This window comes from Adiantum capillus-veneris, chromosome 3 (assembly GCF_014529385.1).
Source record: "Adiantum capillus-veneris isolate H3 chromosome 3, ASM1452938v2, whole genome shotgun sequence".
NCBI classification, from domain to species: Eukaryota; Viridiplantae; Streptophyta; class Polypodiopsida; order Polypodiales; family Pteridaceae; genus Adiantum; species Adiantum capillus-veneris.
Genome location: NC_140933.1, coordinates 6,895,746 through 6,922,243, shown reverse-complemented (window position 1 = coordinate 6,922,243; position 26,498 = coordinate 6,895,746). Strand labels below are relative to the sequence as shown.

Genomic DNA, 26,498 nt, shown 5'->3' with positions numbered 1-26,498 from the left:
AGGAGATTGACATCATTGAGAGAGCAGAGGTTAGATTGAAACTCTTTTACTGCCTCTAGAGCGGCACTATCTCGACAGAAGATGCCACCTATTGAAGGGATGGCGGGGGTATTAGGGGTGCAAACAAATGATGGGTTAAGTCCACAAAGTTTTCTAAGGAAATTTGTCAGCTCAGCACCAAATGAGGAGAATAGGGCAAGCTCTTGCTGATATTGTGAAGCAAGGACAGGAAGTTGGGCAATGTACTGGGATAGCTGATTAACCCCTTCTATGGGGTCTTTGTCTAAAGAAGCTAGAATTTTTACCCGATCATTAAAAGATAACATATGTAAGACTGAAAGCTTTTTGTCAGAAATTAGGGCACAGTCATAAATAAGTTGTGATGCATCCAAACTGCTAATACATCTGAGGACCAGAGAAGAGGCCACAGAGAGGGGCTCCGAGGTGAGTTACAAACCTTGAGAAAGGGCAAGAGTCTGCAAAAAACGGTGAGGTCAGGTAAACATTTCTTGCCATAGTATGTGATACATGTTTTGGCTTTCCTAGGAAGGAAAGGTCTAGATCTAGCAGCTATGGAGTCTTTTGGTGCATGGTCTTTTATGAAGAGCTTGATCTGGTAAAGGATCTTTGCGTGATTTTTAGGGTTGTGATTTGTACTCATGCGAGTTGTCAGTCTATACTGTGAGCAGTCCTGAAACACAATTGATATAAAGATTAGAAAAGTGTTTTCAAGGTAATATCTTTTTTGGTCCTGCAAACCTTAAACCGGCTGAGTCAGAGACTATGGAAGCCGTGAGCAGGGGACCAGAAGAGAGTCTAACAAAGGGGCCACCTAACACCAGCCTACCAAAAAATGATTTAACGACTGTGGGTCCCAATATAGAACTCTACTCTACTAAGAATATCCTAGGCCAGCATCCCGGTATCCCCGGAGGGGAGACCCTATGTATAGGATGTGTGTGTAGCTGTATTAAATCTTACTTAATAAGACATAATTCAACTTTTACATTCAAAAGACAACTGGCCAAGGATCAATGAACTGCTTTGTACGAAAATAACTCAGTATCAAAATTATCTAAGTACAATGATTGTAAGAAAGAGATCCTCTTTCAGTGTGGTTGGTAGTAAAAAAACTTCCCCGTTTTTCAATGGATATTTCATAACAGAAATGCTGATTGCCAAAGAAAAGAAACCCTCCAAGATAAGATAGAGTCCTTACCTGCATCCATCCAAACAAGACAACAATTTAGTTAGCCTTGGATGTGTTTTACAGGTATTAATGGACTATATCAGTTGTTATCCATGTCCATCTTTATAGAATTTAATTACTTTAGACAAGCTAGGTTATTTAGATTTTTAAAGAATAGTGAGGTTTACTTGTTTAAGCCATAGCTTGGTAGCTATGCTTGAGCCCATAGTAACAGCCATATACTTAATAGTCAATAGAGTTTTGTAAAACTCCATTTTTACCAAGTGAGACCATATTCCTCGAGCCATATCTCGGTATTTATGCCAAGTTTTGAGAGTACCAACCATATACTTACCTTCAACTTCCCAAGATTTCTCCATAGCTCGGTAGCTATGCTTTGAATTAACATTAGCAACCATTCACTTACCAAAAAAGAGAGTATATAAGAAAAAACCTATTCAAGTGGAGCTTTATGTTTATGAGAAAGAGGCCAAATTTTTACTCAATGCTGAGAGTAATCTCCACATACTTACCTTCAAAAACTTTGAGTTTCTCATTAAGCCCTTAGTATTCCATTTAGTTCGACAGTGTTCAGCCCTATTTTAGCCAAGATATTTTCAAGTGCAGAGTCATTTTTCAGTTCCTTTCCACATGCCAAGCTAAAAAAACCATATACTTCCCTTCATAAAAAGCAGAATAACCAAAGATTGGCAGTTCCCCTAAAAAAACCCAGGGTTATGCAAAGCAAGAGGTCATCCTTCCTGATATTGTGAATCCGTACATGGTACCCCATGTTTTGAATGATACAAAGCTAAGATTAGCTTTTTAAAAAAAAACCAGTTTTAACGTTGAAAGACTAGTTAAGCCACTAGCTTGAGATAACTTGCAATGGCTTGAGAAAGGCCTAAAAAAAAATTCTTAAACTCCTTGGAGACTTATTCTCCACCATTATTAGTCCTCAAGCTTTTAATCTTCTTGCCAAACTCATTTTCTACCAATTTTAAGAATTTTTGGTAATTAGAGAAGACAAGAGCCTTAGGTTGTAAAGGATAAACCCACACCTTCCTGGTGGAATAGTCTATGAAGGTCACAAAATATCTACCTCCCCCTAAAACCTTGGTCAGCATAGGACCAAAAATGTCCCTATCACTAGTTTGATAATCGGACACTCAAGTGTCCTGTATTTTTAGCAACTTGTCATAATTATTTAGTGAACCTAGAAAAAACATATATAGGTCATGTTCATACCTTAGGTAAGTTATGAAATGAAGAACATAGCCAAATTTTAATTTCTCCAAAATTAATAACAAATTAAGATTATAGCGATAAGTTTTAAGATGCAAAAATCATAAAAATTTAGTGCAATTTTTAAAAGATTTCCATAAAGTGAATGAAACTTCTCATCAAAATAAGATTTTGCATAGATTTAAACGTGTATGAATAGGGAAAAACTTATTATAGCAAGAGTTTGAGATTCATAACTTAGTTATGAGACTAGAATGAAAAAACTTAAACCTTGAAAATGCTAGCCAAGAGGAAAATTTTGGTCTTTCAAGGCCTCTTTCATTAACATGATGAGGTTATGGCACAAAACTTAAGGTCTATAATGTATATATAGCCAATCAACTAAGCATTTTTCAAGGTTTCTAACTCACTGGTATCTTGTAATTTAAGCTCACTTAAAAAAAATTATAATGCGTAATTTCTTGCATAAAAAACATTGCTATGAAAGACTAATAAAAGTGTGTATATAATTTTACTAGCTTGGACAATTCTTTGGTTTACCATCCTGATTTTGAAAGGAATAGGTTTCACCTCTTGAATCCCTAGTCTTTGCCAGACATGCTTCCCCAAAATATTGACTCCAACACCTCCATAAAAAATAACACCTGAAAATGGTTCACACTGTTTTCTCACCTTGTAGTTGACCTGCATGACTCGTACTTTGTCATTCTTAATTTTAGATAGGTTCGACTGCCATTGCTTCTGACTCTCTCTTCCTCTACCTTTGGATAAAATTGGCAGCTTCAAGTAACATCCTTTGGTATCATCGAGTTCAATCTACTTCAAAGTTCTCTCACATACTTTGACATAAATCTCATTTTGCAGATACGGATTGATGACAGGCTCACAGATATATTGGACAAGCAGAGTTGTCCAAAGAGCCACTTGTGGATATGACATAAATCACCCAATTTGGCTTGCATATCAATCAACTAGTATCACCTTATGCAATGGAGTCATAGATCTAGTATATACGCATCATAAGATATTGCCAATTCAGATGAATTAAATGTTTTACATGGTCGTTAATTAAATTCATAAACATGGAAAATTTGATCCACACAAATTTCTATATTTAATTCTAGTCACAATTTTTTTTTCACATGACAATTACAAAAATTTCAAACACATATGTAAGTAGCTACCATGGATTATTGTAATGGGGTTGACAGACAGGGACCTTGATTTGTCTCTGTAGTGCCTCTGACATATCCTTGATAACCTCTAACCCCAATTACATAAAGGAAAAACATGTACATATGATTAGCCTCTCTCCATTACAACTTTCAACATCCATTTTGTACAGTTACAATGAAGACAAAGTTTAAATATAGACTGTTACCATATACATGTGGTAGTGATGTGTGTGAACACACTTAGGACCGCTGTGGCATTTTTCCCCTCTCTAGGAGGTTTTTCCCCCCGTGCATTGTATATAATCTCATCACTATAGGGCTAACTTATCTTTCCATTGCACACTAAGTAATACACTCTCTATTGTGTGCCTTGAGCTTCCTTTATCTTCTTGAAGCTGTGTGTGTTTTCCTGCAACCCTAATTCCAACAATTGGTCTCAGAGCACGTTGCGTCCTCTTGGGCTTAGTCTCTAGAAGATCTAGCACACGTCTACTCACTTTCTTCGATTTTTGTGAGCTTCCACTACAAGAGGTTGTGTGCTCTTGTGACGCTGTTAGCGACAGAAATACACTGGGTTTTTATCACCCCCAGCGTCGCTAAAACCGTCGCTACGAGAGCGTCGCTATATGCGTCTCTATGAGCGTCTCTATATAGAGACGCTCATAGCGACGTTTACACTGAAGACTATAGCGACGCTCATAGCGACGCTACAGAGCCATAAATAGCGACGCTTATAGCGACGCCCGAGAGAATTTTTTTTTGGTGGCAGGGCATTGAATGCCCTGCCACCCATCAACCATATTGTACTTGATTCACTTTTTAAAAAAAGTGCAAGGGTAGATAATAGACCCAAAATAGTCACCCACAAGACGCATTGTTTGCAAAATTGACAATTGTACACATCATAGGCAAAATGAATTGATTGGCAAATGTAATAATGACAATTGTACAACATCATAGGCATAAAGAATTGATTGGCAAAAGGAACTGCGGTGACAAATGTAATAATATACATGGTTCAAAAAGACGTATAAAATTCGTCTCATGATACATAAGCTATGAGAAACCCTAAACTAATGCTATCTAGCTACGGCTAAACTGACGTCGTCTAGTCAGACGTCTCATCGCGTCCAAGCGGCGTATCTGTCGGATTCTGCAAAAAAAGACAATATGACAGCTTTCAGTAAGTATAAACATATAACGACATTTATAAAACAATACAAAAAATAAAAAAGAGTAAACCCTAATACTAACCATGCCGCCGCGAGAACTGAGAATGTCCATCAGGGCGTTTAAGCCCTTCCTGCCTGCGTACTCGCGCTCGTATGGTGTGGGATCACGTCCTGTCATCGACCACTGTCAAAACATACAAAGATTTCATTATGTTAGAATTAAAAAACTCATAAACCCTAAACTATCGAACATAAAGAGCAATACGAAAACACTTACAAAATCGGCCTCAAATGATGCCCATCCACCGCTCCCCAAGTGGTGCGAGCTCCCTGCCTCTACTCGCGCTCAGGCTGCATCCTTTTGTTGCTTCCACTTGTCAGGATTCTCGCGCGCTGCTTTCTTCGCATTCTTCCAATCTTCTTTGGCCAGCCAATCTGGCCTGTTCCACCCATTCTTGATTGCTTTTTGCACTTTGGAACGCTTGTGTTTGCAGTATTCGCGCATTCGAATCTTCATCAAGTCTTCATTGAAGCGCTGATCCCGTGTTGGAACGGGAAACTCATCATGAAGTATGCTGATGACTCTGTTTTTTAAATCACTTGGTACTTCACTCCATTTGTTTAGTATGTAGTGTCTAAACAGCTGAGAGCAAAGACCACGCATGCGCGAGATCACCTTCTTGCCGTCATCATCCATGATGATGCCGCCGCTGAAGTCGATGGAGTAAGACAAGCCCTCTGGCCGGTGACGCGTGAACCTGGGTGTCTCGGCAGGGGTCTCTAGCGGCGTGTCGATGGGGGTACGGACGTCAGGTGTCTCCACCGGTGTCTGGGCCCCGAAGCGAGGAGTGTCGAGTGGGGTGGCTCCTGGCGGAGTAGGTAGAGGTGTGTAGCTTCTAGGAACAGTCAGCCGTGCAAAACCTGGCGTAGATGGCGATGCCGTGGCTGGTGTGGGGGCGGGCAAAGAAGGGGAGGGTAAAGAGCCTCGTCGAACACGAGGCGGTGTGGAGGCATCGGTGGCGGAATCCCCACAACAACCGCCACCGCCACCACTAGAGCGCCGGTGTCTAGACGAGTGTGAAGCTCGTCTCATCGACGCCGAAGCTTTGGAGCGCGCCGAATGCTCCGAAAGAGAGGGAGATGCGGATGGAGTAGGAACGCGTGATGATGCGCCAGAGCGATGACGCTCCACGTACCACTGTCTCTGCTGCGGTGACAAAGAAGAAAGAAACTCCTCATCATCCATACCTGCATTAAACACACGAATATTTAAACTTAATATTGTATGAATAGAGTAGACAATGACGCAAAGACCATTAAATACAATGACGTAATGACGCATATAAATACAATGACGCAATGAATTGAGTGATAGAAGAGGCAAGTCGAAAACTCAGAATTTTCAATCAAAAGATGTGAGGGCGAGTAGAAAAGAGCGTTATACACCATGGAAGGTACTTAGAGAGCCAGAGCTTTTACAACACGGAGCAAAATTGTTCAAATACAATATTTGTGGCTTTAAGAGATCTCTCTCTCATCCTCGCATAACTCAACATAACTTTCTATATCTATATAGAGCTCTCCATTTAAACACATATCCTCTGTTTCATTTTGTAGCTCCTCTGCATGCACCCCATATAGAGTAGTAGCATCTTGATGCTCGTCTGGCACCACCGCAGCGGCTTCTGATTGAGCATCTTCTCTGATCTCCTCCATTGATGCCGTTGTGATTGGCACATGGTAGCCTTCATACGTCCTTGCACTACGAGGGGCTACCTCTATGACGTACCACCAGTTTGATGTAGACTTTGTAGGATGAAATATTACCTGCCAGAGCCACATAACTTACATGAGAGCTTTCAAGCACATAACTTGTAAAAGGGGGATGTTAACTATTTACATACTTACTTGTTCACAATGCTCGGGTAGTACGAAAGTGTCTCTTAGGTCAGTCCATTTCTTAGTAGAATCCACCTCAAGAAAACCAGACTCTCCTCTACGCACAGTAGCGTTGCGACCCTCCATGATTATCTTGAACCATTGCACGTCGAACAAGTCGACAAAAAATCCTCTGTTCCCAAAAAGCCGTCGCGTAACACATGATTCTCTGGAAGATACGCTTGATGAACTTCGTAGATTTGCTTCTTCAGTGAGGGTGCCCTACGTGCATTCAGTCTAGGTCCACATGTGACACATGCTCTGTATCCGCTTGTTTGAAGCCCTGCATGTATACACATGATAATAGATCAACTATGGGAAAAAACAAGATTTACAGTGTCTGAGTGAGGAGTGTCAATAGATCACCTGAGCATTCTGTTAGCCCGGGATAGTCATGCATGGTCCACATTAGAATGCCTCTGATCAAAGCATTCGGTCGTCCTGTGTGTCGGCTCATATCCACCACCTCTATGCCAATCCACAATTGTTGTAGCTCTTCCAATAGTGGACGAAGATACACATCCATATTCCCCACTTTATATCGCCCTGGCACAATCAAGCTTAGCCATAGGTGCCCCTTCTTCGTAGTCAACCACGGGGGAATGTTGTAGTTGACGATGACAACGGGCCATACACTGTAAGATGTTGATCTTTGACCAAATGGATTTACGCCATCCATAGCCGGGCCTAAGCGCAAATTTCAAGCTTCCCTGGCAAAATCCGACCATGTTCCATCTATATGTTTCCAGGCTACGCAATCTGCAGGAATTCGTAGCACACCATCCGAAGATTTATTCTCCTCATGCCATGATGCTAGGGCGGCCATGGACTTACATTCGAAGAAATGCTTGATGCGAGGAAGCAGAGGGAAATGTCGCAAAACCTTTTGTGGAATTTTTGTCCCGTGGAGATCTACTCGATATCTTTCGGAATCACATTTCGGACACTTCTCCATGTCTATGTATTCCCCTCTGAAAAGAATGCAGTCATTAGGACAAGCGTGGATAGAATTGTAATCCATCCCCAAGTTTCACAAAATCTTTCTTGCTTCATCTCGGGAATCTGGCATCACATTGTCAGCTGGTAGTATGTGCTCTTTCAGCAATCTACACAACATAAAAATATGATACAGTCGTGTAAAAATCTATCAGATCATTATACATTTAGAGTTTTATTAAAGTAAACTAATTGTAATAGATCACCTGAAAAGCGCTGTGACGCTAGTGTCACTCCATCCAAACTTTGCCTGCATGTTGAGAAGAACCAGGAGTGCTTTCAATCTAGACATACGTGCTCCATTATACAATGGCGTATCGGCTTCACTTTTCATATCATCATAGATAAGCCTTTCTGAATCCATGATCGTCTCGATCATTTCATCAATCTTGTTGAAGATGATGAAACAGGAAACAGAAGGAAGACATCAACTCAGAGTAGGAAGAAGATGGAGAAGGAGAAGATACAGAGCTTGTGTACGAGATCTCTGTAGTCTGTCTCTCTGTATTGGAATAATAGTGTATACAAACTCAGAGCTACAAAGCTTATATGAAACCCTAAGAGATAAGGTGTCCTTTCACACCGGATGTCCAGGGGGAAAAACCCAGTGGGAGAAAAGTGCCCCTGGTGAAGCGCGTATACACACTAACACTACTACATGTCTACAAATCTCGGGCTCAAACATTGCCTCGTTGGGAATGTGCTCTGCATGATCATCCCCCGAGCTGTCAGAGGCTACATCTTGTGACCTCACATACGCTGCTTGACCAAAGCGCCTGCGAACACGTCTATTGGGTTGCAAGATTGCTGCTTGTTGGCCAGCGTCAGAGTCCGACGAGTTATAATTGGCAACAACTCGATCTATAATAGATGGATCGAACTCGCCAAATTCGCGAACGTGCTGCAAAGAAACACGTCTTGTCCGTCGCACAGCATGCTTGCATTGATTACAAGGACATAAGACCCTCGTTGAGAGATAGGTGTTTCGGTTGGACGGTCCCACATCCTCGTCACTACTCATAATGAGGATAAAAAACTTATAACCTGGACAATAAATTTAATATTCTATTGGCATTCTTCGTCTTATCTCTCTCTCTCTCTCTCTCTCTCTCTCTCTCTCTCTCTCTCTCTCTCTCTCTCTCTCTCTCTCTCTCTCTCTCTCTCTCTCTCTCTCTCTCTCTCTCTCTCTACCTCACATTCTCTAGTCATGTCCAATCCCCGCACACCTCGGTCTAGAGGTGCACGGAGATCAGAACCACCGGGTTATAATCTCGTCTTTATTGGTCAATACCTATATTTGTGGGTACAAGAAATCTACACACCCACGTCTACATGATACTGCATGTAGTGGACAAAACCCCTTTGCCTCTTCTCTAGCTGTAGCACTTCACAGCATCTTAACATCTTTTCACAGTAGATCTTTTCACTGTTCGTCTAACTCTAAACCCTAAACCGTAAGTAATTCTTGCGTGGAGTCGATCTAACGTAAATAAGCGTAAATCTAAATAAACGTAAATCTAACTAAAAATAAACCTAAATCTAATTTAACGTAAATCTACATCTAACCTAATGTTTAACGTCTTTTGGGATAGTTTCCTACGACGTTAAAACTCTCTTCTTGTTGTGTTTGTGTGTGTATGTGTGTGTGTGTGTGTGTGTGTGTGTGTGTGTGTGTGTGTGTGTGTGTGTGTGTGTGTGTGTGTGTGTGTGTGTGTGTGTGTGTGTGTGTGTGTGTGTGGGTAAACCTAAATAAACCTAAGTCTAATCTAATATAACATAAATCTAAATCTAACGTAAATTATGTTATATTAAAAACAAAGAACTAAACTAACAGGGATTATAAGAACCTTAAAACTGATTTAACACATAATTTTTCACATAACTCGGCAAGAGTTGGCATTCTCATCACTAAAGATGTGAGAGTTAACTTTCGGCGGTGACGCTGCCTCATCTCTATCCACATCTGACGACAGCAATTGGCCCTTTAGACCGTTCTTGCTCTTGTTACTAACTTTGAAGTTGCTGTTGAATGACTAGAGGTTGTCTAGATGGTCATTGTGTCGGGGATGTAGTGACTCTTGCCACCCTGAAGATCCACCTTCTTCCCTATCTTCTGAAGACATTTCACCAGTACTTTTGGATCGACGGAGCCCACCATGAGTGAAAGCAGCAATACCCTATATTCCATTGAGGGCTTTCTTCACCCGCTTCATGCAGGCATCGCAGTCTATGGAGACCTAAATCTAATCTAATATAACGTAAATCTAAATCTAGCGTAAATAAACGTAAATCTAGTTAAAAATAAACCTAAATCTAATTTAATGTAAGTCTACATATAACCTAATCTTTAACGTCTTTTAAGATAGTTTCCTACGACGTTATAACTCTCTTCTTCTTGTGTGTGTGTGCGCGTGTGTGGATGTGTGTGCCAATAAAAAGAGATAAATGGTATAACCTTTCTATCACCCATGCCAAGTATGATAGATTGATTATGCCATTTCCCTCTTGAATAATAGGTCTTGAGTTCAACTCCTCATCGGCTAGATCTTTAGGTCTTTTAATTTTAATTAGTTTCCTACGACGTTAAATTAATTTCTCTCTCTTTCTCTCTCAATGTGTGCGTTTTTTTGGATCGTATGCATGTTTTCTCTCTCTTTTCCTCTCTCAATGTGTGCGTTTTTTGTTTATGCATGTTCTCTCTCTCTTTTCCTCTCTCAATGCGTGCGTTTTTTGTTTATGCATGCTCTCTCTCTCTTTTCCTCTCTCAATGTGTGTGTGCATTCTTTGTTTATGTATGTGTGTGTGCGTTTTTGTTTTTGTTTGTACACTCTCTCTCTCTCTCTCTCTCTCTCAAAAACACTATGTGTGTGTGTGTGTATGTGTGTGTGTGAGAGAGAGAGAGAGGGAGAGAGAAAGAGGGGAAGGGAACATGAGAATGAGGAGAGGGAAGGAGCATACCTGGCTCTCCTTCCTCTCCTCATGTGTGTGTGTGTGTGTGTGTGTGGAGAAGAAAAAGAGAGAGAGAGAGAGAGAGAGAGAGAGAGAGAGAGAGAGAGAGAGAGAGAGAGGGAGAGCGTTACTTGCTCCTTGCTTGAGGGCGCCAAAAAACTCAGATCTGAGATCTGAGTTTTTGGGCACGCTCGGTTATTTTTTTAGCCCAGCCGGCGTCGCTATGAGCGTCGCAAATTTACAAAGAAATTTGCGACGCTCATAGCGACGCCGGGAATTTTTTTTTTGAGCGTCGCTAATATGAATAGCCTCTTGTAGTGTTCGGTGAGCGTTCACAGGTCGACACAAATTTTGGGAAAGCTCAAAGAGCATAGTGTGCTCATTTCGGCCTCTGTTTCCACTACAGGCAGTACAACACATGCTATTTCATCATTTTGTATAAATTTTTTGTCAATGCCATTTCCTGCATAATAGGTACCTTACAGTCTTCTATGGTTTGTGCTATATAGCACTGTTGTTCCCACTTTGTTTCTCCTCTTTTTGGGTAGTTTTCACATGAGGTGCAGGCATCCACCATGGCTGACAACAACACAGATGTGTTCAAGATGTTTGGTGCTGAGGATAGATTGGATGGGGACAATTACCCTATGTGGGCTTACAAGATGCAACATGTTCTTGTGTCAAAGGGTGATGTTGAGGACGTTGCAGGTCTTACTGCAAGGATTGCTGATGTTAGAGTTGTTTTGCCTACAGCTGAGCAAGCTCATTGGGATGTAAAAGATGCCCAGGCTCATACATTGATTGCATTGTTTGTGAAGCACACTATTACTCCCCACATTTGTTCAGTGAAATATGAAAAATAGGCTTGGGATATTTTGGTTGGTCTTTATGCAAGTCGCAATGAGGCTAAAATTGCGGTTCTGCGTAAAGAGATGGAATCAAAGATTTTGCATGAGGAAGATGATATGGACACTTTCTTTGATGGTGTCAAGGATATCAATGAGCAACTTATTTCTCCAGGTGAAGTCATTTCAGATAGTTCCCTTGTGCAGACTGTTCTTGATGCCTTGCCAGATTCTTACAAGACTATTGCTAGTACTTGGAGACTTATAACCCAAGGAAATCCTGCAGTTGTCAAGTTTGATGCATTATGCACATTGCTGTTTGCAAGAGTGGCTTTTCCAAAAAAAAAGGACTAGACAGTGTATAATTTAACAGGACTTTATTGCTGCTCAAAGAAAAGGTGATAATAGTAATGCAACCACTTCTCATGTTTCTTCTTTGAGTGGAAAATCACATGTTCTTAATGCTTTTGCTGGTAGTAATTCGTCTGGAAATTCTGGTGATAAGGGAAAAAACAAGATGCGTTGCCACTATTGTAAAGCTAATGATCATTTGATCAGTAGTGTCCTAAGTTGAAGGCCAAAGAGGCTAAGAAGAAAGAGGCTGGTTCCACTACTAATGCGGGTTCCACTACAAATGTAGCTATTGTTGAGTCTTCTGTGAAAGGAGACTGTGATGCTGATGTTGATGCAGAATGGGATTTTAGTGGAGACTGTACCTATAATCTTGCTTTCCATGATGCATGCATGTGTGTTGCTGCAGATTCACATGTGTGGTATTTTGACAGTGGTGCTACAAAGCACATTACCTCACATCGTGATTTGTTCACCTCTCTTGAGTCTGTCCCTCATGGAAATTCAGCTACTTATGCCAACAATGCCTCTTATCCGGTTCAGGGAGTTGAAAAGATTGTGCTTACTGTTGCAATTGACAATTCTCTCACACTTGTTGATGCACTTTATGTACCTGAGATCAAGAAGAATCTTTTGTCTGTATCTGCACTTGCTAGACTTGGCCTCGTAGTCAAATTTGTGGATGACATATGTACAATACACGATCTTAGTTTTGTGATAAAATTGTTGCATTTGACATTTTTTGTTGTGGGCTGTATAAGCTTACTTTGTATGACAAGTGTGGGTAGAATTTTACAAATGCAGTTGCGGATTCAAAGGCTATTTCAAATGCAAAACTTTGGCATGCACGTTTGGTCATCTGAATTTTTCCATTTTGCTACGTTTGCAAAAATTTGAGATGGTTTCTTCTTGGCCACCTCTTAAGCACCTATCGAACATGTTTGTGAAGGTTGTATTTTGGGTAAGATGCAGCGTTCGAAGTTTTGAAAGGATGGTTCAGTTAGGGCCACATGCAGGTTGCAGCTTGTGCATAGTGATGTTTGTGGACCCATGCAAACTCCGTCCTTGGGAAATTACCTTTACTTTGTGATTTTTATTGATGATTACTCCAGTCATGCATGGGTATATCCTCTTAAAGCAAAGTTCGAAGTGTTTATGTGCTTCAAACAATTTTTGGCTATGGCTGAAAATGTCTCAAAATGTACTATGGGCACCCTTTGTTCCGATCAAGGGGGGAGTATATGTCTCATGAATTTAATGCATTTCTAGCTAGTCGTGGGATAAAACACCAATGTATGGTGCCTCTTATACACCTTAAAAAAATGGTGTTGCTGAGAGGAAAAACAGGTCATTGACGAAAATGGCACAATGTATGGTCAAAAGTCAAGCTTTGTCGCATTTTTTTTGGCTTGAGGCTATCATGTGTGCCACTTATGTACTAAAACAGGTGTCCTGCAAAAGCTTTGCAGTCTATTACTCCATATGAAGCATGGCATGATAGAAAGCCTTTTATTGAGCATGTGCATGTTTTTGGTTGTTTAGCATATGCTTTGGTGCCACAAACACAACGCAAAAAATTGGATGATAAGGCTATCAAATGTGTTTTTGTTGGTTATAGCACTGAATGCAAAGGTTACAGGTTATATCATTCAAAACAAAACATATTTTGGTCTCCCGAGATGTTGTCTTTGTGGAAGATTCTGTTCAGCCCTTGTTGTCATTCACTAGAGACAGTATGTAAGCTCACATGACATTTATGACACTTTGTTGCCTCTTTTTAGTGGTGGAAGTTTGAATGTAAATTCCAATGAGGCAAAAGTACAGCCTATGGGGGTTTCTGAAAATGTTATAGATCAGCCTATTAACTGATGCAAATGTACATGATGTAATTGATGAGGAAAGGACTGAAAATGAGCAAGCTAGAGGTATGCCAAAATGGATGGTGCATACATTGCATGACAGTAAATTGGATGTACCTTTGTCTAGTCGTACTCGTTCATGTCTTGCCATTGATAGCCGTTTTTCGGCTCTTTGTGATTGCCACAGTGAGTAACCTCACCCTACCAAAATCACCCAAACACTGTGGCTATCCCTACTATTTCATTGTACATAGGCGTGCGTGAGTCACGGGACTTTTCCCATATCTTCTTAAAAAACCCTCAATTAGCTAGTCATTGGGCTAGTGAGCCAAAAAAATATAAAATATAAAAAATATAAGTATATTATGGCCCATGCGTATGTAAATATTTCTTTGTATATAGGGCCTAAATAAAAGATTTTTTCATAATTATTTTGGTATTTATTTAAATATTTCTACCTAGGTGTGTGTTATTTATGCTCTGTACATTGCCTCACCATTACCACAATTTTTCTTACCATTTTTCATACTCTTTATTCCATATAGAAATATTTTCATGTAAGCTTCTCTTATATTTGGTGTAACTCCATCCCAACAAAAATCCAAAAAAACTAGTTTTATTTATGTGTATATTTTTTCACTATTGTGATTTTCCCTTCCTACATCTATTTTGTTTTTTTTTTCCTAAAAAATTAGAACACCAAAAATATTTATCTTTTTATGGTAGCCTCATAATGAGAGAGATTTCTTTTGACCCCTTTATATTTTTTCCACTTATATTATTTATATTTGACATGTACATATTTTTTAGACCCCTCAATATTTGATTTTCTTAGTTGTACTATTCACTTATATCATGATCTCAACAATATCTTCAATTATAGACCTACCAAATAAGGTCAAGGGTAGGTGGCATGCATACATGCACTATGGAGGGCTCACTCTTGGAGGTATTCAAAAGAATCATCCAAAGAAGGACCCCACAAGGACCTTGTGCAGTGGAAAAAAACGGTCGTTTTTGCTGAATTTTTAAAGTTCACTTGCTCTCCGAATTTGAAAAGGTGATACAAACAAAAGTTGTAGTTCGTGGGCTGAACTTTTGCCTCAAATTTTTTCATATTTTTTTGAGCTACGAGCTGTGAGCTATGATTTTATTAGTGGACCCCAGTTTTCCCATGCTATGCAGCCACACTCTCTCTTCCACTTTATCATTTTCCTCTTTCACACACACTTCTCCACTCATCATCCCCACCTCTCTCACCACTCCTCTCTGCACCCTACTCACCTTCTCCTCAACCTTGAAGAATAAGAGAAACCATGGTGAACTCATACCTCCCACACACAATTCCATTCAAAAATTGACCACCTAGTCTCATTTTTCCTCCTCCAAATTACCCATATCTATAAAAAAAACCACAAAATTCAGCCTCTTCTCTTAAAAGACAGCATCATGGTGGTTGATTACTCAGCTTCAATTACCTTGTCTCTCAAGGAAGGTCAAGAGTGGAGAAAAAATGTACCGTCAAAGCTAGTGGACCGTCAACAAGCGTCAAAATTGGCCCTACTCAAGACACTTGGAGCATCAACCTTGTAAGAAATCCACCTTTTCTTACCTCTTAAGAGTTTTTCTTCCTTATTTGTATCCTACATGGATACTCCCATTGTAAATATCCAATTCCATTTGTAAATTAATACTAACTCTACTAACACTAACCCACCATGAAAAGTCCCATCACCTCCATTTCTCTCCTCTCTCTTTCCCCACCAACTTCTTGATAATTCCAAGCAAAAGAAATTAGATAAATTGCTGAAAATCTAACCCAACCATGGTTAGAGGAGTAACCCTAGCCTTCAAAATTGCTATAAAAGGAGGATGTAGCTAGCACAAAAGGGGGAGCCATAAGCAAGAGCACTATGCTATAGCTTGAGAAGCCAAGCTCAACCTCTCTAGAAGGAGCTCTTGAGTGGAAGCTCATTGTCTTATGCATGTGCATGTGTTGTAATAGGGGATTGGCAAGGGAACTCTATGCCATTTTAAGAGAGAGAGTGATCATTCAATTGGGAGTAGAAAATCTATCATTTCTCCTACTAGTGTAAGCCCAACATTTGCTGAATCAAGGAGGGTGGATTTGGACTAAGCTTGGATACTTTGTCTCCCTTCCAACGTGAAGTAATGGACAACAATGATGCGTAAGTTTCTTGGTGTTTTTTGTTAAGTTCTTAATACCTTGTCTCTGGTGTTGTCATCAATCTAGCCATAAATCCCACATACTGTAAGAGGGCGACAGGGTGGAGAGGACTCCCCTGGCCTTAAGACAGTGATTGGGGTGGCTTTTCTTGTGATGTGTTGTGGTGAAATTTACGCAAGCTATGTTGAACAAATACTAATCTCACTTTGATTTGTCATGACAGATTTGTAAGAAGGTATTAATGCAACAAGCACCCCCTCCCCCTTTCTCTCTCTTTCTTACATATATATATTTATGTTTGCTTGATCATTAACGATACACTTCAAAGCAGCCCGAGCACCATCTCTCTCTCTCTCTCTCTCTCTCTCTCTCTCTCTCTCTCTCTCTCTCTCTCTCTCTCTCTCTCTCTCTCTCTCTGTCTCTCTCTCTGTCTCTGTCTCTCTCTCTCTCTCGTGTTTTAGTGTGTGAGAGTGTTCCATTGGTGTTAGGGTTAGTGTAAATTCCTTGCTTGTTTGTGGGTTGCTCTAACGATTCTCCTCTTTTGCGTCCTAGTTCGCTCCTAAACTAGGTGGTGCCCCTTGTGTAGTTGGGATTTGGCTGTGGGTTTTTTGTTTTGGTTTGTGTTGTGTTGTGCCCCAGCCCCATTGAGCAGCACGGGAGCCTTGAAGGGTGTCTAGAGTTTGCTCTTCTTGTTGCCCGCCCCGGACCGCCTCACCATGCATCTTATAAATTAGATTGTTATGCTTTGGCTATGTCTTTTGATGAAGCACAGAATTCAAAAAATTGGGTGACTACCATGCAATCAAAAAATTATGGACTTATAGAAAATGACACATGGACTTTATGTGATTTGCCGCCTGGCAAAAAGGCCATTGGTACAAAGTGGGTTTACAAGTTGAAACGCAAGCCGGATGGTGAGATTGCTCGACTTGTTGCAAAAGGTTATGCACAACAAAAAGGCATAAATTATGGAGAGACTTTTGCTCCCACTTGTTGTATGACTACTGTGCATTTTCTATGTGCATTTCCATCTCATTTTGGGTGGGATAAACATCAATCAGGCATTGTTACTACTTTCTTGAATGATGACATATTTGAGGAGGTTTATGTAGCGCAGCCTCGTGGTTTTGTCAAGAAAGGACAAGAGGTAAAGTGTGCAAATGTAACAAAGCTTTGTATGGGTTGAAGCAATCTCCTCATGCTTGGTATGAGAAGGCTGACACTCATTTGGTCAAACAAGGCTTATGTAACAGTACAATAGAAAGCACATTGTGTGTAACGCGTGAGGGTGATGTACTTCTCATTGTGGTTCTTTATGTGGATGATTTGCTGATCATTGGACCAAATATGAGACATATTGCTGAATTTAAGGCTGATTTGAATGCTACTTTCAAGATGAAACATTTGGGCCTGTTGCATCATTACTTGGGTATACAATTTAAGCACTGTGATGGTGGTATTGCCTTGTGTTAGAAAAGTTACATAAAGACATTGCTATGTAAGTTTGGACTTGAGGATTGCAAACCTATTGCCACTCCCATGGAAATAGGTTTGAAATTGCATCTTCATGATGCCGATGATCCTGTTGATGTCACTCTTTACCAAACTGATGTTGGATGCCTCATTTATGTATGCAACACGAGGCTGGATATCCAGTTTCCAGTCTCACATGTCAGAAAATTTATGAACAACCCAGGGTCTAAGCTTGGCAGGTTGTCAAGAGGATTTTCCACTACTTGAGTGGCACTTTACATCTTGGCTTGTTTTATCCCAAGGGGGATCATTTCTTCCAGACTTACATGCTTTTTCAGACTCGGATTAGGGGCTAGTTGTTTTGACACATGAGTGTCCACAAGTGGTTTTTGTTTCATGCTTGGCAGCTCATGCATATCATGGTTGAGCAAGAAGCAACCTAATGTGGCCACTTATAATTATGAGAACGAGTAGAGGGAAGTCTGTCTTCACAGCTATGGTTGAGCGTGTATGGCTCAGATGCCTTATGGATGATTTGGGTGTTGGACAGGACACTGCCAGCACTATCTACACTGACAGTCAAAGCGCATTTGCAGTTGCGAGGAACCCAGTTTTTCATGCTCGCACAAAGCACATTGAGGTGCATTACCACTATGTTAGGGAGAGTCTCACAATAGGAGAGATCAGCTTGGCTTATGTGCCAACACAGGACAACCTTGCAGATTTTTTCACAAAGGCATTGTCTCGTGAGAAGTTCGAAGCTTTCTGCAAAGCTTTGGTCTTACTCCCCTTTGTGGACTGATCATATCCTCAGGGCATGGCACTTCTCTTTACCTATGTGCCAGCTCTCATTCACCGCATCACTCCTGGAGAATACATGTGGTAGTGATGTGTGTGAACACACTTAGGACCACCGGGGCATTTTTTCCCTTTCTAGGAGGTTTTTCCCCCGTGCATTCTATATATGCCCATCACTCTAGGGCTAACTTATCTTTTTGTTGCACACTAAGTAATACACTCTCTATTGTGTGCCTTGAGCTTCCTTCATCTTCTCCAAGTTGTGTGTGTTTTCTTGCAACCGTAATTCCAACATAGACAAGAACTCGTCAGGAAGAACACGCATTGTACACAGGTTGATAGATAATTGCCACCTATCTTAGTTAGTTTTTGTCCATCCAACATATAGCATACAACCCCTCTCAGGGCGCCAAAAGATACATACTCTTTGTGAAAAGACACCCCTCAAAATATGTCCTTTCCTAACTTATGACTAACTATCGCTTGAAAGCTTACTGACTGACTCCTGACAACTACTAATTGCTGACTAACTACTTCTTGTTTACGTACTAAAATCATAATATAGGCCCTTTCCACTTGGAACACTCGTTGGACCCAAAAAGGAAATTTTTGGAGACCCAGACCCACTTATCCCTTGATGAGTCCTCTTTATTGTCATCAAGGATAGTGCCACCTGTATCAAACTCTTTTTGCAAATCCTCTGGACCATCCTTCGTAATCACATCATGTGTCAGGTTGTCCAATGATTGCTCAACTTCTTTATTGTTCATGTCCTCGGCTTCATCTGCAACTCTGGAAAGCACTTGAAGGTTTGACTCGTGATTACAATCCGTTTGTTTTTCATTAGGAACATCCCCAGCCCCGTTAGTGCCAAACAGATTCCCTTCTTGATCAAAATCACCTCCAGCCACAAAGGTGGAAATATTTTCAACCAACAAAGCAAGATTTGAACCTTTTGGAGTCTTTTCTAGATCTTCATCACATTAGGGAAATTGAAAATATCCACAGAGCTCTTCTTGGCTTTCAAGAAGAAATCCTAAGTCTCAAGAGAACCAAAAGACTCTTTATTCTTTTTGGACTACTTCTCAAGAAGAAAGCCATACTTTTGCTTCAATTCGTCATACTACACTTGTAATAATTCATACTCTTCCTTATTCTCCTCTTCTTCTGGAAACACTTTATAGGGATTAGAGAGAACATTTGTCATCCTCTTACCCAACTCTACCCAAATCTGCTCCCCTTGCTTCCTAAGCTCCATCTTCATGTGCTCCACATCCTCAACACGAAGATACCATCCATCAATTTCCAATTCATCATTTGTGCATTGCCAAATTTTCTTCTCAACATCGTTGCATGTAGTTACCCAATTAAGCAACACACGATTATCCACTTCCAACGTAGCATTGATGGATGCCAACAAATTGAGCTTTGTTTTTAACACATTAGTCCATTCCTGCTGCCCCTCCTTATACAATTCAACATTACTCTCCCTTTTGCTCAGTTGACTACTATAAAACTCTTTCCTTCCCTATTCCTACTGCTGCAGCTTTTCTTCTGTTTTGTTAAGCTTTTATTGCAACTTGTCCAACTCATCACTGCTCACAGTCTTGTTTCTAAACACATACTTTAGTTCTTCAACTTCCACAATTAACTTCTCATTTGCCTTAAGCAAAATTGTAGCATTGACATTTTGCTGATCTATAAACTCCTTCAACGCATTCGATGCTTCAAGCACTTTAGAGTATGAGATATCAGTGAAAACTGGTTCCACTGTACCACATTCTCTTCTACTTCAACACTTGCTACATGTGATTCTTTCACCAGCTTTGACATATCTTCCAATCATCTCTTCTTAATCTTGATTGACTTGTGATAGAATTCGGAATCGATGTAGCTTCCTCTGTTGAAGACAAAAGATTTGCCTCCCAAAGATTCGGGAGCCCAATATCCAAGCCCATGCTTTCCATACAATCTTCATGAGAATAACCTACATTAAGAAAATCCTTGTATGTCCTCACAATAGAACCTTTTCCAACGAGTCCTTTGAGTTTCATGGTACTTTTCCCTTTTTTGTCTGTTGCTTTCTTTGTTATAACTTGATCATCTCTTTCATGTCTCCCGCTTTCCTTTAAAACAGGTTGAGGTGTCAAACTTTTTAGTACAACATTATTCTGGACATGCATGATTGACTTCTGATAGAATTCGGAGTCGATGTAGCTTCCTCTGTTGAAGACAAAAGATTTGCCTCCCAAAGATTCGCGAGCCCAATATCCAAGCCCATGCTTTCCATACAATCTTCATGAGAATAACCTACATTAAGAAAATCCTTGTATGTCCTCACAATAGAACCTTTTCCAACAAGTCCTTTGAGTTTCATGGTACTTTTCCCTTTTTTGTCTGTTGCTTTCTTTGTTATAACTTGATCATCTCTTTCATGTCTCCCGCTTTCCTTTAAAACAGGTTGAGGTGTCAAACTTTTTAGTACAACATTATTCTGGACATGCATGAAAACAATTGCAATGAGTGGACCAACTTTAGCTGACCTCTGCACCTTCTTCTGATCTTTAGTAAACACCTCCTAAAGGATGCGCTCATAGAGCATTGTAGCCCATCCAAATTTCCTCCCCTTCTCTGCTTCACTCAACATAGCATAATTTTCCTTAGAAATATAATCCAGCTTCACCCGCAACATAACCCTTTCCAAAAACCACTTCAACTGCTGCATCCATTCAGGATTTTGAACATTCTTCAACGCAAAATAGTGTTGAGTCCCTTCACTTTTTCCAAAATTTTCATCCATTAACTCTTTTGAAGCCTTGTCAATTGCATTGCTTACACCTTCTGGCAAACCAAAGATAGTAGACACTAATGCAGCTGATAGGTAAGCCTCATGTTCCACAACTCCATTACATTCTACCATACTTTTCAAAAATATGATGTTTTGTGTTGTAAACTACCAATGTGTCCACGACAAGAGGGTGTAATCCAGTAGCGCTATTGATTGGAGTCACTTCTTATGATGCAACTAGAATGCATCAATCTCAACTTTAAAATCAACAAATTGATGTTCGGTTACTTGTTTATCCTTTGTATATAGCGGGGATGGCTGCTGTGTTGGCTCATCCTCTTCTTCATTGATTTCCACCATAGTTAATGGACTCATGAGGCATGAAGAACGCAAGCTTTGCCTAATTTGCATACCGTTTTGGTCTGTAGATTCTCTCTCCATAGGCGACCCGTGTGAAACAGCACTCTCACTCATGAGAAACCCCTTTTGTCCTTGCATGTCTTGCGCTAGCACTTCAAACCCACTCATGCTACATCCTCCTTTTTCAAAATCAAGTGATGGTGAAGAATACATTTGCGGGGGTGTGCTTATAATCATACTTCTAACACCTAATTTATGAAAATCAACTGCCATGTCATCACTGCAACCACTTTGAGGTACGGTCCCAACAACTAGCTTCAATCTATAACCATTGATTGGTTTGCAAATGGTTTCCCAAGTCCATCTTGAAGAAGGAATGCTCCCTGACCTTGTACTTTAGCAACCTGATTGGGGCCTACAAACGTGAGCTTCAATTTACCAGGTCTAAGAACCGGTTTACTATTGTAAACCATTAAAGCCTATCTTTGTGACACGAATCACCTAAGTGTGTACTACCTTCGAATTTCAAGATACCTTTGCACCAATCTCAGATTCATAAAGGCCCACCTCACAAGAAGATTGGAAATACCAAATGGAACCATACATCCAAAGAGAAACTTCTTTTTTTTCCTGATCACCGCCTGCACATCTCTAGGCAACAATGGATAATACTCTTGCAAGAAGATATTATCGTATTCCTCCCTTTATTCTTCTTCTGACATTCAATGTTGGAATTCATAAAGTAACTCATTACTTTCACCCTCTGACAAATGGCTACCCCTGCAATCATGCAATAGGCAAGGACCATCTTTGATACATTTGTAGGATTGCAAAGTGTAATGGGGTTGATAGACAGGGACCCTGATTTGTCTCTATAGTGCCTTTGACATATTCTTGATAACCTCTAACCCTAATTACATGAAGGAAATACATGTACATACGCTTATCCTCTCTCCACTACAACATTCAACATCCATTTTGTACAATTGCAATGAAGACAAGTTTAAATACAAACAGGAACTCATCAGGAAGAACACAAAACATAGAACATGGTATACATGTTGATAGATAACTGCCACCTATCTTAGTTAGTTTTTGTCCATCCAACATACATCATAACCCCTCTTAGGGTGCCAAAAGATACATACTCTTTGTCAAAAGAAACACCCCTCAAAATATGTCCTTTCCTAACTTATGACTAACTATCACTCGAAAGCTTATTGACTAACTCTTGACTAACAACTTACTAATTTTCTGACTAACTACTTCTTGATTACATAATGATAATATAATATAGGACCTTTCCAATTATTGCATGCACCATGCTCATTTTTTTCTTAGACTACATTATAAGTTCTAGTGAAACATCGACTGTTGTTTTGCATAGGTGCTATTCATGAGTGTAGTTATTATTGAGGTTGTGCACAAAAATGATGGATTATATTTCTTAATGGGTAATTTATATAATCTTTTATGACTCTATGAAAGCATTTCTTGTGATGTTTTCTAGATATCATGTACCATTTTATTTAAATTCATGAAAAATAGGAAGTGGTATTTGTGAATCCACTTGAGCTATGGTCATCAATGATACCATGTTTTTTTACCATCAAGGTATCATTTCCATGGAGAATAAATAGGCATCTGGTAGATCATCGTCTACCCCTTTAGGTGATTCTCCTGAAATAATCCTTGACAAATGATCTGCTCTTTGATGTGTAGTGCCCTTTTTTACAACCACAGTGAAATCAAATTCCAGAAGAATGATGAACCATCTCAGTATTCTTCCTGTACTGCATGGCTTGTTGACCAAATACAACAAAGCTTGGTGGTCTACAAAGAACACAAACTTGTTGGCTAATAGGTAATGTCTATACTTTTTTATGGCATAGATCATTCCTAATCCTTCCCTTTCTATGGTAGTGTAATTCTTTGTTGCCATGTTCAATTGTCGGCTAGCATAAGAAATAGGAAAGTCAATTTTCTCATCTCTTGGTTGAGCTAGTATACAACCAATAGCAAAATTGGAAGCATCTACATGTATGTGGAATATCTTATTCCAATCTAGTGCTTTCAATATTGGAGCTGAGGTGAGAGCTTGCTTAAGCTTCATGAAGTATTTTTCACATGCCTCGGTCCATTCAAAGTGTTGATAGCCGTTTTTCGGCTCTTTGTAATTGCCACAGTGAGTTACCTCACCCTACCAAAATCACCCAAACACTGTGGCTATCCCTACCATTTCACTGTACATAGGCGTGCGTGAGTCACGGGACTTTTCCCATATCTTCTTAAAAAACCCTCAACTAGCTAGTCATTGGGCTAGTTGAGCCAAAAAAATAAAAAAAATAAAAAATATAAGTATATTATGGCCCATGCGTATGTAAATATTTCTTTGTATATAGGGCCTAAATAAAAGATTTTTTCATAATTATTTTGGTATTTATTTAAATATTTCTACCTAGGTGTGTGTTATTTATGCTCTGTACATTGCCTCACCATTACCACAATTTTTTCTTACCATTTTTCATACTCTTTATTCCATATAGAAATATTTTCATATAAGCTTCTCTTATATTTGGTGTAACTCCACCCCAACAAAAATCCAAAAAAACTAGTTTTATTTATGTGTATATTTTTTCACTATTGTGATTTTTCCCTTCCTACATCTATTTTGTTTTTTTTTTTCTCTAAAAAATTAGAACACCAAAAATATTTATGGTAGCCTCATAATGAGAGAGATTTCTTTTGACCCCTTTATATTTTTTCCACTTATATTATTTATATTTGACATGTACATATTTTTTAGACCCCTCAATATTTGATTTTCTTAGTTGTACGATTCACTTATATCATAATCTCAACAATATCTTCAATTATAGACCTACCAAATAAGGTCAAGGGTAGGTGGCATGCATACATGCACTATGGAGGGCTCACTCTTGGAGGTATTCAAAAGAATCATCCAAAGAAGGACCCCACAAGGACCTTGTGCAGTGGAAAAAAACGATCGGTTTTGCTGAATTTTTAAAGTTCACTTGCTCTCCGAATTTGAAAAGGTGATACAAACAAAAGTTGTAGCTCGTAGGCTAAACTTTTTCCTCAAATTTTTCATATTTTTTTGAGCTATGAGCTGTGAGCTATGATTTTATTAGTGGACCCCAGTTTTCCCATGCTATGCAGCCACACTCTCTCTTCCACTTTATCATTTTCCTCTTTCACACACACTTCTCCACTCATCATCCCCATCTCTCTCACCACTCCTCTCTGCACACTACTCACCTTCTCCTCAACCTTGAAGAATAAGAGAAACCATGGTGAACTCATACCTCCCACACACAATTCCATTCCAAAATTGACCACCTAGTCTCATTTTTCCTCCTCCAAATTACCCATATCTATCAAAAAAAAAACCACAAAATTCAGCCTCTTCTCTTAAAAGACAGCATCATGGTGGTTGATTACTCAGCTTCAATTACCTTGTCTCTCAAGGAAGGTCAAGAGTGGAGAAAAAATGTACCGTCAAAGCTAGTGGACCGTCAACAAGCGTCAAAATTGGCCCTACTCAAGACACTTGGAGCATCAACCTTGTAAGAAATCCACCTTTTCTTACCTCTTAAGAGTTTTTCTTCCTTATTTGTATCCTACATGGATACTCCCATTGTAAATATCCAATTCCATTTGTAAATTAATACTAACTCTACTAACACTAACCCACCATGAAAAGTCCCATCACCTCCATTTCTCTCCTCTCTCTTTCCCCACCAACTTCTTGATAATTCCAAGCAAAAGAAATTAGATAAATTGCTGAAAATCTAACCCAACCATGGTTAGAGGAGTAACCCTAGCCTTCAAAATTGCTATAAAAGGAGGATGTAGCTAGCACAAAAGGGGGAGCCATAAGCAAGAGCACTATGCTATAGCTTGAGAAGCCAAGCTCAACCTCTCTAGAAGGAGCTCTTGAGTGGAAGCTCATTGTCTTATGCATGTGCATGTGTTGTAATAGGGGATTAGCAAGGGAACTCTATGCCATTGTAAGAGAGAGAGTGATCATTCAATTGAGAGTAGGAAATCTATCGTTTCTCCTACTAGTGTAAGCCCAACATTTGCTGAATCAAGGAGGGTGGATTTGGACTAAGCTTGGATACTTTGTCTCCCTTCCAACGTGAAGAAATGGACAACAATGATGCGTAAGTGTCTTGGTGTTTTTTGTTAAGTTCTTGATAGCTTGTCTCTGGTGTTGTCATCAATCTAGCCATAAATCCCACATACTGTAAGAGGGCGACAGGGTGGAGAGGACTCCCCTGGCTTTAAGACAGTGATTGGGGTGGCTTTTCTTGTGATGTGTTGTGGTGAAATTTACGCAAGCCATGTTGAACAAATACTAATCTCACTTTGATTTGTCATGACAGATTTGTAAGAAGGTATTAATGCAACAAGCACCCCCTCCCCCTTTCTCTCTCTTTCTTAAATATATAGTTGTGTTTGCTTGATCATTGCCGATACGTTTCAAAGCAGCCCGAGCACTATCTCTCTCCCTCTCTCTCTCTCTCTCTCTCTCTCTCGTGTTTTAGTGTGTGAGAGTGTTCCATTGGGGTTAGGGTTAGTGTAAATTCCTTGCTTGTTTGTGGGTTGCTCTAACGATTCTCCTCTTTTGCGTCCTAGTTCGCTCTTAAACTAGGTGGTGCCCCTTGTGTAGTTGGGATTTGGCTGTGGGTTTGTTGTTTTGGTTTGTGTTGTGTTGTGCCCCATCCCCATTGAGCAGCACGGGAGCCTTGAAGGGTGTCTAGAGGTTGCTCTTCTTGTTTGGTGAGTGCATTTTACCATTGAGGAAGACTCTTCAGGAAACTTGCGGCCAGAGTTCATGCTTCATAGACTCACATTTGGTGAATTTTTCCCTCTTTTGCGTCTTATTAATAGTCTTCCTTTCGCTTTCAACAAAGGAGATAGGGAGCTATTCAGAGCTTGTCTTAATAAAGAGAGCATAGAGAAGATTGCAAATTTGTATAAATTCTCATGCTTCTCTACTTTCTATGACACTTTGTTCATAGAGACATTGTAAATCTCTTTATGCTTTTGAATGATTTAACCATAATCCTAAGGAGTTTTTGTCCAGGAATTTTGTAGCACAAGTGGAGTCTTTAAATCTTGCAAACTTGATTGGACTTGATGAGG

General features: G+C 39.9%; 1 protein-coding gene across 1 annotated transcript; it reads right to left on the bottom strand.

Moving 5' to 3' along the window:
* Window positions 1–18,732: 18,732 nt before the first annotated feature.
* LOC147460465 (uncharacterized) lies at window positions 18,733–20,361 on the bottom strand. Its single transcript, XM_086498626.1, has 4 exons — window positions 20,046–20,361; window positions 19,804–19,948; window positions 19,394–19,668; window positions 18,733–19,151 (listed from the first exon to the last, which is right to left on the bottom strand). Exons 1-4 carry the CDS (start codon window positions 20,359–20,361, stop codon window positions 18,733–18,735), a joined length of 1,155 nt encoding a protein of 384 aa, XP_086354752.1.
* Window positions 20,362–26,498: the final 6,137 nt, after the last annotated feature.